The 19928-nt window shown below is 41.9% G+C and overlaps 1 protein-coding gene across 4 annotated transcripts in view; it reads left to right on the top strand.

The window, feature by feature from the left end:
* The window catches only part of SUSD1 (sushi domain containing 1), a 113567-nt gene extending 93879 nt beyond the window's left edge, over nt 1-19688 (top strand). For 2 of the 4 annotated variants that reach the window (XM_079112662.1, XM_079112664.1), the window contains 4 exons: nt 1483-1579; nt 4767-5025; nt 18002-18095; nt 18405-19688. In XM_079112662.1, coding sequence (XP_078968788.1) covers nt 1483-1579; nt 4767-5025; nt 18002-18095; nt 18405-18460 — 506 coding nt within the window. In that variant the 3' untranslated portion in view covers nt 18461-19688. Of the gene's footprint in view, nt 1-1482; nt 1580-4766; nt 5026-7464; nt 7505-18001; nt 18096-18404 lie in introns of those variants that run through there. The other 2 variants (XM_079112663.1, XM_079112665.1) reach the window with 2 other exon arrangements.
* Nucleotides 19689-19928: the final 240 nt, after the last annotated feature.

The raw sequence follows: 19928 nt of genomic DNA, 5'->3' as shown, positions 1-19928 counted from the left end.
ATGTGGGATATATGTAACAATAGCCAAACTTTAGCTCTCCCACAAATCATACAGAGAGACGGGCAGGTGAGAACTCTTTTCCTCATACTTGAGAGGAAAGGCGTTTCTAGTGCATAGGCAAAGGTAGGAATACCAAGAGAGGGAGAAAATGACTGCTTCCATGAGTATCATCCACTTGGTAGCACTGGAGAGACTAAATGAGGTGAGGCATGTACAGGACACATCTAGTGTGTATAGTTGATGCCTAGTTCCTCTTCACCATGTCATGCACAGGCAGATTGGCAGCTGATGCACTGGTGCTCTGAATGTAACTCCTGGCGAGATGTTGGAACGTTGGTATCAGCCAGCCATAATATTCCTTTCCTCCCAGTGAAAAACCTACTTGGGAAATCTGGTTGAGGGGAAGGACAAAATAAGAACAGATAGCTCAGTGATTTTAAAGGCTACAGAAGTCTGATATAATTGTCTTCCCCACTGTATTTTCCATTGTTATAACAAAATACCCAGGGCTGGGTACTTTGTATTAAAAAAAAGGTTTATTCAGCTCACACTCCTGGAGGGTGAAACTGCCCCATCAATTTGTCCTGTGGTGAGGTCTCCATGGCAGATGGCATCCATAATATGGTGCTTGTGGAAGAGGCCACATGGTGAGACAGGAAGCAGAGATGGGATGGGTCCAATCTTCTTAGGATAACCCACTCTCTTGGGAATGGACTCCTTGAGGTCAGCATGAATCCCTTTCCCCAGTGACCTAATTACCTTCCACTAGGCCCCACCTCTTAGAGGTTCCACCTTGTCTCACATCAGCACACTGGGGACCAGGCTTTCAGCACATGAACCTTTTGGGGGCACACTGAAACCATATCCAAACCATAGCACTCACCAAACAATTCTACTCACTAAGCAAATGGTAATGCCCACAGTGTCCAGCCAGTGCTGGGGCATGCTCATCATTTTTAAAAAAATTATAGTAGTAGTAGTTATATAGTAGTATATATATATGTGTGTGTGTGTGTGTGTGTGTGTGTGTGTGTGTGTGTGTGTGTATCTACCACAAAATGTGCATTTTAAACCCTTTTTAAGTATACAGTTCACTAGTACTAAGTACATCCACAAGGTTGTGTAACCATCACCACTCTTTCCAAAAATTTTCATCACCCTAGACAGAACCTCTAGTCATTGAGCAATAAGTTCCCACTCGTCAGCCATCCCTCAGTCCCTGGCAACCTCTCATCTACTACTGTCCTTATGAGTTTGCCTGTTTTAGATATTTCATTAAAGTGGAGACATACACTATTTGTCCTTCTGCATCTGGTTATTTCTCTTAGCATGATGTTTTCAAGCTTTATCCAAGTTGTAGGATGCATCAGAATAAGCCAATTGCTTTTTAAATTAAAACTCTAACAGCCTCCATGAGGACCACTTTGTGTGTGCTGTTTACATGTTCTGATCATGTCTCTTTTCTTCTTTCAATACTTTCAGAGCCTCCACTTCCAGAAGTAGAATTTATCGTGGTGCATGGAGGGCCTCTGCCACGCCTCAGACTGAGAAGAGTGAAAGATAAAAATGGACCTATCAGGTCGGTCATTGTCTTTTCTCCTTGGGGTTATCCAGTGACCCCCAAAGAGTGTTTTGGAAGACTTGGTTTGGGTGAGAAGACTATCAGTAGACTGGAGTCATTGGGGCCATGCAATGTGTTGCTTCCTGGGCACAGATTGGCCTTTAGCCCTAACAGCAGTCCTCCAGATGAAGGGAGAAACCTTTAGGATGACCCTTGAACTCATGACCTTCCTCCCTCAGCCTCCCAAGTCACTGGGATTACAGGTGTGTGGTACTACACCCAGCAAGAGAGAGACTTTTAAGTGACAAACACTTGGGCAGCTTAGCTTAAGATATTAAACACTGACTGACCACATCAGGCACTGTCCCTTGCACTCACATCCTGTAGTGCATCCTTTAGTGACAGGGGGTCAGGAGCATCCTTTCATTTGTCAGAAACAGAATATGTTTGTCCTTATGTAAGGCTGATCTTGGGTTGTGTATAGAGAAAAAGTTATTTGGGTAATTCTTTTTATCTATTCTTGTATTGAGTTTTGGGCAAATACTGTGTAGTTAATGACTTCTGCTAAGATTCCATATGTAATTAGGATGGTATTAATTTACCTCTCTCTTTGTGTTCAATTTTGCATTGTATTTGCAAAGGTCAAGGTAGGATAGAGATGAAGATTAAGGTTGGCCTGGAGAGAAGAGCAACTTACCCACAGTACCAGGTCGAGATGACAATGTGTATGTCTGACCTATGTAACTTCGTGTCTCTCTTGACCCTTTTGTCTAATGACCCCTCAGTGCCAGCAAGTTAAAAATAAATATTGAGATACTATGAATTCATGAAAGTGAAAGTCTGGAGATATTTTCTGTGTGTCCATTTATAATGAAACTTAGGACTTCCCTGCTTCTATATTAGTTGAAGGTCAGGGTCTTTCCAGGGATGGACATTGCATAAATGATGCTGTTTCTTGGTTCCTGACAAATTACTGGAAGGCATTGTAATTCTGTTGCTGTAAGGAGGGCAGAAGTTATGACACCACTGGCTGAGAGAATTTGCAAGAGTTAATGTGATACTTAAGCCAAATAATTACGTAAGGCCAAAAGAAAAGCCAAATGACCATTTACCCTTGTGGCTCTGTGTCAGGCAGAGCCTCCAAAACAGGAAGTGGAGGTCTGTGAGTCATACAAGGGAGGGTGGTGGTGAGACAGAGGGGAGAAGTCCTTCCAGAAGGGTCGGGTTCCAGGCCACCACAACTACTTCCCTGATGTCATCACGGCTCTGCCCAGGGGGCAGATTTCCCTGACCTGGGCTGGTGTCTGCTTTGAGCTGGGGCTAGCAGTTGCCAGGCCTGAGTATGCTCAGTGCATTGTTTGGGAGCAGTGGAGCCAGGACGCTGGTGCCAAGTCCCCCTTCTTGAATTTGCTGATCTTAGGCCAAGGATTCGTCCTGTTGCTAGTATCTTCCACCTTTGCCAGGTTAAAGGAATTATCTGAGTAGGTTGCTTTATCAGCAATACAAATTCCCAGCTCTTCTGGAGATTTTGATTCAATAGGTCTGGGATGGAGTCTGGGTATTTGTATAATCCTCAAGCTAAGTGGAGAGCTGCTTCATGCCCTGTGAATGATGCCCTCAGTGGGCAATGCACAAAACCAAGTGGGTGAGGTGAGTCCCGAACATGGCCATCACCACCTGAATGGAAAGATGCGAGGGATGTGAAGATGCTCATGAACAGCATGTAGCTGCCTGGTTTACTTTCTCACCTGCAGCCACAGTTCATCAGGATGACTTCAAGTCTCCAGGAAATTTGTTGTGGGAGTGAATGAATGCTCAGCAAATGTTTACTGGTGGTGGTGATGACCACTTCCTGCCCTGCAGGTTTTACTTCGCTTCTTTTGTAGAAAGCCTTTTGCTGAAAGTGAGCCCAGACTTTGTGGAAATCAGGGCCCCGAGAATACCTGAAATATTTGGGAACCTGATAGGTGGCTGGATACTTTCCAAATACCACACCTGCCATGGGGGAGGGCTCCCTCTTCTTAACCTAGTGATCCATGAACTTTTAGGAAGCAGGAGATGCGTCACTAGGAATGTGGAGCAGGAAATGCAGATTTGGTGGCAAAATAGAATTATGTGGCTCTAATGAGTTTTGGAAATTACCCTAATTGCATTTGGTGATGATACAGTCTCTTGCTTTTTACTGAAAGTTCAACTCATGACACATTAATGGCGGCTGATCATAGCCAAGAAATGTGAAAGGATTTGCAAGGATATGAGAGTAAGTCGTTCAAATCCCTGCTCTTGTGTCTGATCAAGGTAGCAGATGTTCAGACATCGACTGTACCAGAGGTGGGAGAGAACACTGAGTAGATGGGAATAGAAAGGACGGTGTGACTCATCCATGGTGCATTTTTATTGCTCTATGTCCTTCCTGGCAGGTTTTCTGTGTGTTGGGGTAAATAATAACAAAATACATGACAAAATGATCCCTGACTGTTAGTGCGTCTCTTTTGTGCACATTAAGAGAACAGTTTCAGAAAGTACACGTCATTTTATCTTTCTTCCTGTTTCAAAACCTAGTGAACCTGGATTAACTCATGACTTTGCACTACTGGCTTCTCATTTATTTCACATGAACTTTGGTATCAGGCTGTGAACTGTAGGGAATGTAAATCACATGAGTTCTGTTCTAAGTTGCCACATGATTGTCTGGAGCCTTTGTTTCCACTTGGGACATTAACTGTTCTAGGCAGTTGGCCTTCATGTGATTGCTAAACCCTTTCCACCGCCACTCTTTACTTGCCCACGTGAAAAATCACTGATTAGATCAACCTATGGCAGACACACAGGGCAGCTATACATGCCACAGACTTCTCCCAGCTAAAGAGGATGTCTTTGGCGTCCCTCTGCAGCTGGAGCTTGGAGAGGTCACAGCCAGAGTCATTTGGCATTAGCACTCTAGGTCAATTTGGCCCTCCATGACAGTTAGAGCTGTCAGACAGTAAATCCCCTGTGGGCCAGAACTTTTTCTTTTCCAGTCTTGTGACCCCAGTGCCTTGAAAAGTACTTATTTCATAGTAAAATTTTAATGAATTTGAATAAATGAATGCATGAATTCTCCAAGTAAGGGTCTGATAGGTGAGTTTTATAAAACGCACATCTGATCAAGGCACTCCAGTGTACTGAGTCTCTGCCAATTTCTCTGCTTTCTTTTTCCTTTCAGTACGTATCAGGTGGTGGTGCTTCCCCTGGCTCTCCAAAGCACATTTTCTTGTGATTCCGAAGGGGCTACCTTGTTCTTTAGCAACGCCTCTGATGCTGATGGATATGTGGCTGCAGAACTGCTGGCCAGAGATGTTGCAGATGATACCATGGATATATCTATTGGAGACAGGCTATACTATGGCAAATATTATAATGCACCCTTGAAAATAGGGAATGATTACTGCATTATAGTACGAATCACAAGTGAATGGAATAAGGTATAGTTCTTTAAAATATCTTGTGAACTCTATATGTCCTTCTTCACATGAAGTTTACATGGTTGAACACATGTCTTCCCAGTATTTAAGACAGACACTGCATGCAATGACCATGGAATGCACTAGGAGTATTATTTTGAGACTTTGATGGATCTGCATTTGGTCTGATCTGCCTTTGGTTCTTCTTAAGCTTCATGAATACCTGCATTCTGTTGCACTGCTAATGTCTGAGTTGGAAAGGACCCTCTAGAGCAATCTGTCATCTTCCCCATACCCCTCCTAAGTTGCTGCCTCTACTCATCCTGGAAAGCAGGAGAGAGGGGCAGATAAACACAGCCCTGCCCCATTTCATCCTTACACTTGCTTCCTTGGCTATAGTGTGGGCTCCATTCTCTCCTCCCCTGTCCTCTGGAAGGCTGTGCTTTTCCAGCAGTGATTCTGCCTTGAAACAGAGAAGTAAATATTCATTAGATCATTAGTAAGTGTAATGAGCTGGACAAGCAGAATAGCAAGAACTGTGTCAGTCAGGGACAGGATCTGGAAGAACCTAGGAGAAGCTAAGCATGATGTAAATGCATATGGGTTGGTAGTAGAAACTTAACAAAGTTACTTTAATACTAATAAAACATCTCTTGACTGATAAATTTGAGACCAAAGTATGTTGCCATCTCATTTGTAAGGTTCAATACATATTTAAAACAGATACTTTATTAAATTCTGTATAGAATACAAGTCTAATATGAAGTGGACATGCTTGATATTAAACCAATGGTTACTTTTAAGACTATGTCCAAATAGCAAAGAAGTCCAGTAGTATTTTGATCCATTTGAGCTACTTTTTGCATATGGTATTAGGTAAGGTTCCAAATTATTATTATCACTATTATTACTATAATTATTGTTATTATTTTGCTTGTGGATATCCAGATTTCCCACATCACTTATTGAAAAGGCTGTCTTTTTGCCAGTGGATGTTCTTGGCACTCTTATCAAAAATCATTTGACATATATGCAAGGATTCATTTCTGAACTCTGTATTCTGTTTCATTGACCCACACATCTGTCTTTATGCTAATATCACACTGTTTTTGTTTGTTTTGTTGGTACTGGAGATTTAACCCAGAGGCATTTCACCACTGAACCACATCCCCAGCCCTTTTTGTTTTTTATTTTGAGACTGGATCTTGCTAAGTTGCTTAGGGCCTCGCTAAGTTGCTGAAGCTGTCTTTGAACTTGTGATCCTCCTGCCTCACCCTCCAAGCCCCTGGGATTACACATGAGCCACCATGCCTGGCAATATCACACTGTTTTGATTACTGTAGCTTATAGTACATTTTGAAATTAGGAAGCGTGATTCTCTAGCTCACTTTCCTGCCTCTTATTTCTGTTCATCTCCTTGCCCACTCGTCTCAGGACGAATGCTAGAAGATGCACACCTGGTCAAGGCCCACAGTGTGAAGCGCTCTCCTCTTCCACCATTTCTTTGCTTTAACACCTTCACTTCCCTAGTTACCACCTTGCTATTTGCAGTTCCTTTGCTTCTCCAGAGTCTTAAAATACCTCTTTCTCTGCTTATCTCGCATTGTCCTTCCTTCCTAACCCCATACTCAGTCTCAAGGCAAAATTTAATCACATTCAAAACCTTATGACTGTTTTTAGCTTTTCCAAGAAAATTTTCAGTTTAAATATATTTTTTAAAAAATTTAATGAAACAAAAACAAGAATGCCAACTCTTGTCACTTGAATCTCCTAAGGAGGTTGGGAGACTCCTTCTCTAACCCCTGCTATTCAGCTTCCTCTGGGAACTGTTATGTTGAGTTTTATCATACGCAGTAATCCCAGTAGGCCTGATTGACAAATATACATTAATAACCATGCAGAGAAGGGAAGACATTCCATTCCAATGGGTTTGTAGGTTTCTTCTGCCATGGATGAGTTTCCATGCAAGCTCTTGTGCCTTTCTTTGTTCTTGAATACATTTTGGATAACTGATGTTGCCAGGTGTCATTCAGACAGCTGAGGAATTAGCATGTATCAGGTCATAACCTTGTCTATAACATGCATCACTAGTTCTGCTGAACTTGGATGTGACCTTAGAATCCTTCTCCAAGGCAGTCAAAGCCAGGTGCTTGGAGCTGACAGGGAAATGAAGCTCTTGCCATTCTCGTGTTTACTGTAAACTGTTCTTTCTTTTGGAAATCTATAGAAGTGATCTCTTGGGTCACTTCTGTGCCTGCTACCCAGGCCAGTCCCTTGAATGCTGGTGATGTATGACTGAATCATTAGATAGAAGAGCCAGATGGGACTTTAAAGTTCTTCCAGTTCAAAGTAAGATGTAAAAAAGCTGAGGCACCAAAGGTTTCAGCTTCTCAGCTCTGTTGTTTAAACTAACACTATGTGCCACCTAGTTAAATGTGCTGCTTTGTTTTTTGCTTACAGGTGAGAAGATACTCCTGTGCAGTTTGGGCTCAGGTGAAAGGTAAAACCATTTTCTGCCTATGAATGCTGTCCTTATTTTTTCCCTGTTCAATTTGCAGCATCAAGTTTATGTTGAGATCTCTTTTTAAACTGTTACAGGTGACAGAAACCCAGCTCCTATTATCTTAAGCAAAAACCCACAAGTAAAAAGGATGTGTGGGGGATTGTTTATAGAGTTATACAAAGAGCTGTAACCCCAGGCCTCCAGGGACACTGTGAATGGGCTCCTCCTTTCTATCTGCCTCTTGTCTCTATTCTCCTGTGAGGTGGTTTTAGTTTTTCCTACTGTAGGAGAGGTGGGTCCCTGCTGCCCAGCTGAACAACTTCAGTGAGAATGAAAAGCTTTTGAATTCAAGGACGGAGTCTCTCCTCCTAGGTTAAGTGACTATCCATTGGATAAGTCACTGTTGATAGGAGGTAGGGAGTTATAATTGGCTTTTCTTGTGTTTTGCTTTTACTCCTGTGGCTTCTTGAGGGCAGAGCAATGTGATCAGTAGCTCTGCTTTGGTTGTACCAAAAGGGGAATGAAATTCCCATCTAGAAAAGGGGCACAGGAAAAGCATGCTTACAGGCCAAAACAATAGCTACGCAGTTTCTTAACTACTACTGTTTGTGTAGCTTGTGCACATATGCATTTACAGTCACACACCACATAAAGATATTTTGGTCAAAAAGGACCACATATACAACAGGTGGTTCCATAAGCTTTTACCACCTGAGATAGCAGAGCCATCTTAGTCTGTGCAAGTGTACTCTAGGATGTGTGTACAGCAGTGGTGTTGCCAGCTGATGCATTTCTCATGATGTATCTCCGTCATTATGTCATGCATCTTTGAAATATTAAGAAAAATGTCCTCTCTTCACAGAATGAAACTATCCCACCTACCATAAAAAATGGAACCCTAGGGGAATACAATTGAAAGGCTGGTTATGTATTCAGCTCCAAAACAAGGAATCTTGGGGATGATGTGTTCTTTTTGATCAGATCCAGATGTGCTTCTCACGATCCATTTAACCATCTGTGATTAAATGGAAAGTCTAACCATTCTCAAGTAGCAGTATCTAACATGATAGGGATAACCACAATACATACTCTCACTTAGAAAGGAGGAAAATATAAAGTAATATGTAGTGGTTGGGGGCCATGACAGTGGCCACTCCTGTTGAACAGGTAAAGGAGGCATCTCCTGCTGAGGTGGCAGGGTGGGACACTTGGTCAGTTTGGCTGCCTCAGGGTCTGCCTGATGGGAGAGCGCCCCTTGTTCATTTCCTCCAGAACGTTCTAAGGGATGCAGTGGGAAGGGTCTCTGCGGAACTCCGCCAGGCTGGGTGCTGTATAACCTCAGCCTTCTTCTTTGCATTGGCAGAGTTATGGGGGAGGGGAAGCAGATTGCCTCAGGGACTGAGCAATTGCGGGTTCCTGTTTGCCAGGCTTGGGACTTCCCAGGCAGTACATTGCTTTAAAACCACCAGGCAAACGGCCAGTGGATTTGATTCCCAGGAATTCCATTAGTTTGTAGTTAATACCAGAAATCATGTCAAGTTTATGACCTTGGAATCTGGACCTTTTCCTCGTGGTTTATGAGTCCTTGCAACAGGCTAAAGAATTCTGCCCTCAGCTCACAGTATCAGTTTAACCCCTTTGTGTCCTGTCCCCTGCCTCAGAGCAGCATAAACTTTTTGCTTTCAGGAGGATTCGAATGGATGGCACTTTTCAGTGCTGTCTGTTATCCTGTAAGTCGAGTGTACTTTTCAGAAAGTATTTAGGAGGGGCCCAGGGAATTAGGCTTCCTCCATTGGTCAGCTTCCCCCACCTCTAATCTTATTTCCCATTTAAAACAACAACAACAACAACAACAAAAACACTGTACTCAAACCTATGTCAATAAGAGTGAAGGAGTTGGCTCATCAGCTGGGCAAGGTGAATTACCCTTCAGCCATCTTGGATTGCTGGCTGCTGGACAGCATGGGGCACTTTACAAAGATGAGTGTTTTTTCTGTTTGTGTGGACATGGGCCAAGCTCCCTTTCCTGAAGCCATTAAACACAGGGCACAGGAAGCAATCACACCTTCCAACATTTGAAAAAATTGCTGTCAGTTCACTCCCTGAAATTCTAGCGATAGGTCTAGAATTCCCAAAAGGAAAAGGCGTGCTTGTAGAGAAGAATTAAGTTGTGCAAGCTTCCAGATACAGAAACGAGAGCTTCCAGAGTCCACTCAGCAACTGTTTGATATGATTGGAAAACATTCAAATCGGGTAGAAGAAATAACCAGAGCGCTGCTGTGGGTTAGCTAATAGGAGAGATTTTGCTGTGAGAATATTCAAGTGGCTTTTGGCAATGCCCTTTTCTCCTCAACTTAAGAACTAATATTGGAAAAAGAATTTGATCCTTTGAATTCAAACTACTGGAAAGCTGTAGAAGGCAATAGAAAACCCACTGTTCTGTTGAACTTCTAAAGGCAATTCTAGTATGTATTTATCTATGTTTAAAATTTACATATGTGTGTACTGTTCCTGGGAAGTGTTTTTCAAAAAATTTTGGAGACTGTCATTTCGGAAAGATTGGGGAGAAGTGTGATCCAAATTAGTGCCGAAAATTGTTCCAATTCACTTGTGCTAACCCTCAGTCCCGTTCTGGCCTTTTGCCCAGTGACACATTATATGATTTACCTTTTGCATATGGCCACTAACAGAACTTTGAGATGAGAACCAGGGAGTAGTTCATCCGATAGCAAATGCAGAGACCTGGGCTTCCTTGCTTGAGTCAAGCTACTAATCAGCCCAGGGTCTTTGAAATGATATATAACTTGGCTAGTCCTCAGTCACTTCTGTCTGGGCCCTTGAAATCCCTTCCAGCCACAAAGCACCATGAGTCTATGGTTTCTTGAGTCATGCAGATAATAATAAGGTGTAATCAGGGAGCATTCTCCATCACAGGCATGAAGCCTCTGAGTCACTAGTGACCACTTCTCGTTCTCTCAGTCCACATGCTGCATGCACAGCCTTCATGCACAGCCCAAGCCTTCATCCTGTAGACGGCTGGTAAAGCCTCCTTGCGAATCTTCCATCATGAGATTTCAGAATTTCCCTCTTCACTCTAGCATGCATGTCACCGCCTGACTCATATTTCTAAACATTTTATTATTTCCTCTGATACTTATTCTCTGGTCCTACATTAGTTTTTAGCCTGGCTTCTAAGACCTCTCAGTCTGATATCAGCATTTCCTCTAATTGCTTCTCTCATCCAGACTGACCTGCCAGCTGTTCTCTGGGTATGGCTCAAGTGTTCTCTCCTTAATGTCTTTCCTTGTACGATGCCTTAATTACTTCCACCTGGATTGCCCTAAACCTGTCTGTGACTGTTTTATTACAATCCCACTGCTCTTCAAAGTTAAAACCAAATGCCATCTCCTCCCTGAAACTTTTTAAGTTTCCTCATCAGGATAAGATCTCCTTCTCTCCTCTTTAGCCATTCTGGTATACTTTAGAGCAACTGGTGAGCTCTTCTTGTTAAGTTCAAACCCTTCAGGGAGAGCCTTCGAAGAGCTGGGACAGTGTGACACATGTTTGGTGCTCAGTCAGAATGTACTGAATTAGAGCCAGTGGTTACGGATCCTGTGGATTTATGGGAAGTGAAGCATAGTAAGTGTAATACTTATTAAACAAGCCAAAGAAAACGTGCATCAAGATATAACCTTAGAGTATATGTGTACATATATATAGTTGGCTCACCGTATATGCAGGTTCCACATCATGGATTCAAACCACTGCAGATAAAAAAATATTTGGGGAACAAAATTGCATCTGTAACTGAACATGTGTAGACTTTTTCCCTTGTTATTATTATCTATAAACAATACATTATAAGAATGATTGGCACAGCATTTACATTCAGGTATTATACATAATCTAGAGATGGTTTAAAGTATATAGGAGGATGTGCATAGATTTTATGCAATTACTGCACCATTTAATATAAGGGACTTGAGTATCTGTGGATATTGGTATCCTCCAGGGGTCTTGGAACCATCCCCTGCAGACACTGAGGGACAATTATATGTACTGTTTATGCAGATACACACACACACACACACACACACGATAATTTAAAGCATTTACGGTTGTGGCAGGCAAAATTTTAAGGTAACCCCCTAAAATTCCTGGACCCTACTGTATACCCACCTTCTCTCAGTTATTCATGTAGACCATTCTACATATTGCTGATGAGGTATTTTGAAGATGTAATTAAAGTCCCCAGTAGGGAGATTATCCCAATGGGGCTGACCTAATCACATGAACCTTTAAAATCTGAGTCCAGAGGTCAGAGACAGGGGAAGTTGGGGATTCATAGACTCAGATGAATTTGACCCAGAGACATTCCCCTGCTATCTTGAAGTTGAGAGGGCCACGTGGCCTGTCGGAGCTGAGTGTGGCCTCCCCGCTGCCACTGCCCCAGCTGACTACCAGTGAGACACTGTGGACCTTAGTCCTACAATGACAAGGAATCGAATTTAGCTGGTGTCCTGAATGAGTTTGGAAGCTGTTACTTCCCCAGAGCTTCCGGAAGGGAATGGAGCCCCCTGATACCTTAATTTCAGCCTTCCAAAAGTCCCTCCCACCTCTGAACAGAGAAGGAGTTACAGTGTGCCTGAACGTTCAATTCACAGGATTGTGAGCTAATAAATGAGTGATAGCTACCTAAATGTCTGGTAATTTAAGCTGCAATTAAAAGTGAATACAACAGTATTGCTGATTTATCAAACATTACTCATTTATGTCTAAATTGGTTTTCTACTTTGACCTCTTTTACTATCTCCTGCTCTGCAGGAAATTGAAGTGAGAAGACCCTAAAATAACAAAGAAAAATTGAACGCACTACGTGTGTCATGGTGCTAACTATTGGTACTATTTGGCTAACAGAATTGCTGCTTTTGAGAAATGACCAGGCCTGTGTAATTTTTTTTTTTTTTTTTTTTTTTTTTTTTGCGGTGATGGGGATTGAACCCAGGGCTTTATGCTTGTGAGGCAAGCACTCTACCAACTGAACTATAGTGGCTGGGAGATAGCTCAGTTGGCAGAGTGCTTGCTTTGCAAGCACAAGGCCCTGGGTTCCATCCCCAGCACCGGGGGGGGGGGGGGGGGGGGGGGAGTTTCCCAACTGAGCTATATCCCCAGCCCAGGCATGTATAAATTTGTGGAAAAAAAGACATGTCCACACCCATAAGAAGTCCTCAAGCTGTCACAAATTCTGAGAGTAGGATTAAGTCCTTTCTAACTTACGCTTTAGGACCTGTGATGTTTCCACTAGAGGAGGAGCTAAAGATAAGTCCAGCGGAGACCCCGTCACTCTGCCTGGGCCCTACTCTGCTTGAGGGAGCCACCATAGACAATGGTATAGTTCTAGGGGTTGGGGCTGTAGCCCAGTGGCAGAGCACTTACCTAGCATGTGTGAGGCACTGGTTTGATCCTTAGCACCACCTAAAAATAAACAAATAAAATAAAGGCAGTGCTGTTCATCTATGATTATATTAAAAAAAAAAAAAACTTTAAAAAGTATAGTTCTAATGGATTTGCTTTCTCCAAGAATGAATAATCAATCTGGGACATATTGCATGAGTCACTTGAGTTTCTAAAAAAATATTCTACAGGTGATTCAGAAAAAAAATGATCCTGATTCCATGGCATGAGACCGTGGAAAGGAGGGTCACCAGAGGATGATAAGGCTATGGAAAACAATTCAAATTGGCCAGTCACAAATTTTCTTAGTAAGGAATTCATAGAGGGAGTACCTAAAGAAGCCCATGTAACTACAAAAATGAGTCTTCTTGCAGGTTTTTAGAGTACTAAGCAATGGAGACAAAAAGACATACAATCAAGAACTGTTCCATCAGCAAAAATCATACATGGACCCAAAATCTAAATCATCCTATGGAGAATACATAAAGGTCATTTTTTCTATACTTATATCTAGAGTAAGGAATAGTTGCTTCCACTGCTCAGGATAAATCCTGCCGATGGATGGTCACAAGGAACCTGACTTTCATCCTGTTGGCTTGTGGGAGGATATGTGAAAGCATGGGCAGAGCTAACTGCTGTACGTTGGTTAAAGTCTCCTGATGTAGATGAAGCTCATTCTAGCAGGTTCATGCAACAAATGGGATGAATAAACCATTGCAAGTGATCTTGGAGAAATCTGGAAGAAGAAAAGAGATGTAACAAGACTAGAGATAAGCAAAGAGTAAGAAACTCTGTACAAAGGGAGCCACCAAAAATATAGATGATGATAACTTGAGGTCAAGGCTGGGCCAGATCTTCAAGGGAGAGCTGTGTGTCTGGGAGAAGCAATAGCAGTCTCCACAAGACAGCAGGGAACTCTGAGAGATCAGGCTGGGTCCTTCTCCTTCTTGCATGGAGTTTCTCATCGGTCAGGGAAATATGGCAGGCATATGTATTTTGACTTCAGCAAACACTTCATAACCCCCTTGTGGACAGTGCAGGGACATGGGGGTCATATATAGGCATAGAAACAAGCCGAATGACTGTGAAGTTGGCATCAATTCATTAACATTTAATAGTCATCAAATCAGGAACATGCATGACCTGGATCTCCAAGTCATCTTCAGTTAATATTTTCATTAATCAAAGATTAGAAATACACACACACACACACACACACACACACACACACACACACACATATATTTAAAGTATATACCCTATCCCCAATAGGAGGTTGGGGATGTGTCTCAATGGGAGTGCTTGCCTAGCATGCATGATGCCTGGGTTCCATCCCCAGCACCACAAAAAATAAAAATTAAAAAATTAAAAATGTATAAAAGTGATGACAAAGATTGGATAGATTGAATGAAACATGTAGATCAGGAAAGTACCAGCTTTCCCTGTTTCTCACCTCCCATATCCAATGCTGTGTGTTCTCTTCAAAAACAAAAAGAAACTCCGCACAGTGATGCATGCCTGTAATACCAGTGATCTGGGAGACTGAGGCAGGAGGATCACAAATTTGAGGCCAGCCTGAGCAACTTTGTGAGATGCCATCTCAAAAAATAAAAAGGATGAGGGACATAGCTCATTGGCTGAGCACTGTGGGTTCAGTCCTCAAGAATAAAAACAAAAACAAAAGCCTAACAAATTTAGTACCCAAAAGTGGCATCTCAGTTTTTAAATTTACATTTTAATTACTTGCATGAGAGCATTTAGCCAAAGGTTTATTGATGTTGGGATCATGTTTTATGTATGATTTACCTTTTCATATAATTTTGTTTATTTTATTATTGGAATATTTGTGTTTTCCTTGTTAGTTTGTAATACTCTTTATGTATTAACCTCTTGCCTATTATCCCAAATATTTTGTCCAGTTTGCCATTTGCCTTTTAATTTTACTTATGGTAAGTTTTTTGATAAATGAGGCGTATAATTTTTAATGTGGTTAAGTCTCTCTCTTTAAGTCTCATGCATTTATAGATATACTTTGAAAATTCATACATACTTTAATATTATATAAATATTCACCAACATTTTCTAAATCTTTCAGGTTTCAATTCAAGTCTTTAATTCTTTTGGATTTTATTTTGGTATAAGGTATAAGTTCTAGTCATCAAAATTTCTTTATTCTAAATGGTTAATGAACTTCCTTCATGCCAATTATGAATAGTTTATTATTTCCTCAGTGATTTGCAATGGTAACAAAACAATAGTTACAACAATAATTAATAATAACTAACATTTGCTTTTTGCTTTCTCTGTGCCACGTACTGTTGTAACTGTTCTAACAATAACTTTATAATGTGGATTTTTTGTTGTCATTTCTGTCATTATATCATCCCTCAGTATGGAAACTGAGGCACAGAATGGCTGAATAACTTGCTCAAAGTTGCACTGTTAGTGAGGTATGATGTTCAGAAAAATTTGGACATCCTGACTGCAGTATTCCATCTTTGCAATGATACGATATAGTTGATTTTGTTTCTAGGCTATCTATTTTGTTCCAGTGTATTCATTTACATGCTGGTTGTATTAGTCAGTTTTCTGTTGCTATGACAAAATACTAGAGAACATCAACTTAGAGTAGCAAAGACATTTTGGCTCTCAATTTCAGAGGTTTCAGTCCATGGCTAAGTGGCTCCACTGTTTGTGGGTCTGTGGTGAGGCAGAACATCATGGTGGGGAGGATGCTGTGGAGCACAGCTGTGCACCTCATGGTGGCCAGGAAGGAGATGAGAGAGAGGGAGAGAGGGAGAGAGGAAGAGAGGGAGAGAGGGAGAGAGAAGGAGGGGCCGGAGATAAGATAAACCCTTCAAAGGCACATCCCCAATGCCCTACTTCCTCTAGCTGGGACCCACCTCCTAATAACCCCTTCAGTTATGGACTAATAGATGACTTAATTTATTGATGAGGTTAGCACCCTCGTGATCCAGTCACTTTCTAAAAGTCCCACCTGTGAACATTGCTACTCTGGGGACCAACCCTTAACACATGAATCTTCAGGGGACATTCTGGATCTAAACCCTAACACCAATATTTGTTTTGTACAGTGCTTACCCACTGAGCCACATCACCAGCCCTTTCTTTTTTTTTTTAATTTAAGAGATAGGGTCTTGCTGAGTTGCTTAGAGCCCTGCTAAGTTGCTGAGGTGGGCTTTGAACTCTCCATCCTCCTGCCTCAGCCTCCCGAACTGCTGGGATTATAGGAATGTGCTGGTATGCCCCACCCTAACACCAATATTGCACTTTTTTTTTTTTTTTTTGGTACTAAGAATTGAACCCAGGGATGCTATATCACTGAACTATATCCTCAGTTCTTTTTATTTTGAGACAGGGTCTTGCTATGTTGCTTGTGGCCTCACTAAGTTGCTAAGGCTGGCCTCAAACTTGAAATCCTCCTTAATTGCTGGGATTATGGGCATGGACCATAGTGCCTGGCTGTAGTGCCTTCATATCTGGCAATTCCAGTCATTCTCCTTTTTTTTGGTTTATTTCTACTTTTTAAAATAAAAAAAAATTAATTTGTTTTGATTAGTTTTCCATGACAGTAGAATACATTTATGCACTTTGATATACATAAATGGAGTATGATTTCTTATTTTTCTGATTGTATATGTTGTAGAATCACAGTAGTCATGCAGTCATATATGTGCATAAGGTAATAATGTCTGTTTCACTCTACTATCCTTCCTACCCCTATATCCCTCCCCTCCCTGAACTCCCCTCTACCTAATATAAAGTAACTCTATTCTTCCCTAGCCCCTTGCCCCTTTATTGTGAGTTAGCATCTGCATATCAGAGAAAACATTTGGTTTTTGCTTTTTTGGGATTGGCTTATTTTGCTTAGCATAGTATTTTCCAGCTTTATCCATTTACTGTCAAATGCCATAATTTCATTCTTCTTTAAGGCTGAATCACTTGTCTTCCTTCCTTTTTACATTCTTACTTCTTAAAATGGCAAGGTCTTTTTCTTCTGAATACTAAAAGCAACCAAACAATGTAATCCATGTTTTTCTAGAAAGTCTCTGACAGCACTTTTTGAGACAGTAGGTTTTGCTGGACTCTTTAACAAGAGGTGAGTTCCATGGTTGCTTTTGCTGGTGCAAGGTGCCTTGTAGAGTTTCCAGTAGAATTAAACTGCCCTTAATCCAGTTGTAAAGATAAGAACTGTATTTAACCACTCCGTACCTTATCTGTAAGAAGGGAGTAATAATAGTACCCAGTGTAAAACTCAGTTAGGAGGCTCCCTAAATGAGTTAACATTTGTGAGATGCTTAGAACAGTATCTGGCACATAGTAAGCACTAAGTAAGTGTTTGAAAATTCAGACAGAGTTTTTGCTATGGTCTGGACACGAAGCTCTGATTTAGTTACTTTGGCCCAAATACGCTGCTCAAATGTGGGTGTTTTTCAGTTTGTAACTTGGGTTCTCCCTGGAGTTGGCACATAATGCTCCCCAAATAGAATGTATGTCTTTTAAAGTGCTTTTATGCCTATTTTTCTTATTTTATCCCCATAGCAACTTATTGAGCAGAGTGGTACTATCCTTGTTGACGTATAAGGAAAAATGAATGTTGAATATCTTGTATTTAACAGAAATATTTGTCTGCTATATTTGACCACTGGAGCTAACATTTTTGGTCCAAAAATTCAAATGATTTCAGAATGAATTCTTTCTCCATGCAAAGGACAACTGCCCATAAAAATTTATCAAGTGTAACTCACCTGAGAGGTCTGATAGGAAGTGTAGTATTTATATACTCACTAGATCATCCTTTTTCTCCTTTGTCTGATTTTATACTTGATTTTTAGAAATGCCCGGAAATTGTGGTTTCCCAAAGCCTCACATCTGCAGGACAATTTCAGGGGCCACAGAGGCACTGTGGGGCATTCTTGGGATTCTGTGTTAAGTGGGGCCCAGCTCTGGGTCGTGTGCCCCTCCCGGGAGGCTGTGGTGTGCTGCGCTGAGGCCTCAGTGTGTGGTTTCGTCCCACAGGTTCGTCACTCACACTGTGGCAGATGGTGGGTGTTGGCCTGGGCTCCATCGCTTTTGTGGTCCTTCTTGCATTCCTCTCCTTCTCAGCAGTGTGGTATGTGGGATGGTCATTTTTAAGAAATGAGTGGAATGAGGGGAGGGTGAGGTGGGAGTCTTGCAGAACAGCTGGGGATGAGGAGGGGCAGAGGGCATGTGATAGAGGTTGTCCTGGGCTCAGCAGAGCAACAGTTGACGGGTGAAGGCACGACCTACCCTGTACCTCAGAGTGGGGTGGCTGACCTCCCTTGCTGCTGCTTCTCCCCACCTCCACGAGTGCGAGTGTGAGGTGCATGCCGAGATGCACAGTGTGAAAACCAAAGGGTGTTCATTATTTGCCTCTTCTCTTTTCTTCCTCCATGTCTAGATTGCAGATGGGTGCTCCATGGGAAGGATGCCCTGCTGCCAGGGCAGATGTTCTGACAGCTTCTCAGGTGTCTGCATGAAGGCCTTGTGTTGCTTCCACCCAGAGGGGTGTGTGGACCTGCAACTTTCTCCATTCCCAGCTGGGTTTCCTTCCTGGATTCAGCACGATGGCTATCTCTATGGAATCCCTCAAAAGGAGAAAACTTGAAACTGTTGACGTCTCTCCTGCTTCAGGACCAGTCCTGTGTCTGTGAACTTGAGACCCCTGATGTCCAATGTCATATTAATGATAGTCTACAGCTCACAAGAGTCTGGTCTGAGTGATGCCTGAGAGTCAACTCCTCTAGACATTGGATGCAAGAGAGTCTCTGTACCCTCCTCTGCAGCATCTCTTCAATTCACTCAGAACTTTTTTTAATTTTTATTTTTTTACAATATGCAGTGAGACAGGCTTAAGTCTGGGCTAGAGTTTGACTTCATGAAGAAGGTCATTGAGAAGGGTGGAGAATATTGACATGGGCAAATGTTTCAAGCCTTTAAGATCAGCCCTTTTCCAAAAATTAATTTATATACTAAATACAAAATATACTAACCTCGCCACTCCAGGAAGTTCCCTGCAATCTCTGACAGTCAGCATTTCTTTGATACAATTCCATTTGTCTTCTGTGTGTTCAAAAGTAATATCTGCATTCCATTGAAAATATCCTGTAATTTAGATTATTTTCCCCTGGTTAACTTTTTTTTTTATTACAGAGCATTTCATAAGAATGCCTCCTTTTAGCGTCTGAATTCGGCATTAGTGTAGTAAGAACAGGTTGACGTGGTATCAAGCCCTTGGCCAGCAGAGTCCATGTGTGGGGGTAACAACAGGTAACGTGCCTCATCCACAGCCTCAGTAACTGTGACTGTTAATGTGTCATGGACCAGGAAACATGACAGATGAGCAGTCCTAGACCTCCTGACACCATGCTGAATTTACAGATGGAGCATAGTGGATTCGATTTTTAAAGTTTGCATCGATATCCTTTAGCTTTCTTCCCTGATAACTCCAAGGCTCAGTAAGAAATGAGTGGAGAAGAAAGAGAGGCTTGTGACCTCTCCCTTCTTCTCCCTCCCTGGCCAGTCCTGGAGAATGAAAAGCATGGGTAACAATTGCATCGCACAATCTCAGAAACAAACAGAATTGTGGCTCTGAAATCATGCACCATTTTGGTCCTGAGGAAAAGGGATATATTTCCAATGTGGAGACTGGGTGTCCTCCACAGGGTTGCTGGATGTTGGTGGGTGGATCAAATTCATGTTGAAATGTGGTTGCCATTTGTGGTGATGTTGAGTGGGGTGAGATTTTAAGGACTGATTAGGTTGTTAAGAGGGATTAATGACTTGCTTTCAGGATTGAGTTTTTACTTTTGTGGGACTGGATTAGTTACTGTGAGAATAGGTTCTTATAAAGCAAGACCACACCTTGTGTTTTGTCTCTTCCCACATACAACCACTCACCCTTCCATAGGTACTACCATGCTTT

This window comes from Sciurus vulgaris (genome assembly GCF_902686455.1).
Source record: "Sciurus vulgaris genome assembly, chromosome: 15".
In the NCBI taxonomy this organism is placed as follows: domain Eukaryota; kingdom Metazoa; phylum Chordata; class Mammalia; order Rodentia; family Sciuridae; genus Sciurus; species Sciurus vulgaris.
This window is presented reverse-complemented; position numbering and strand designations above follow the sequence as displayed.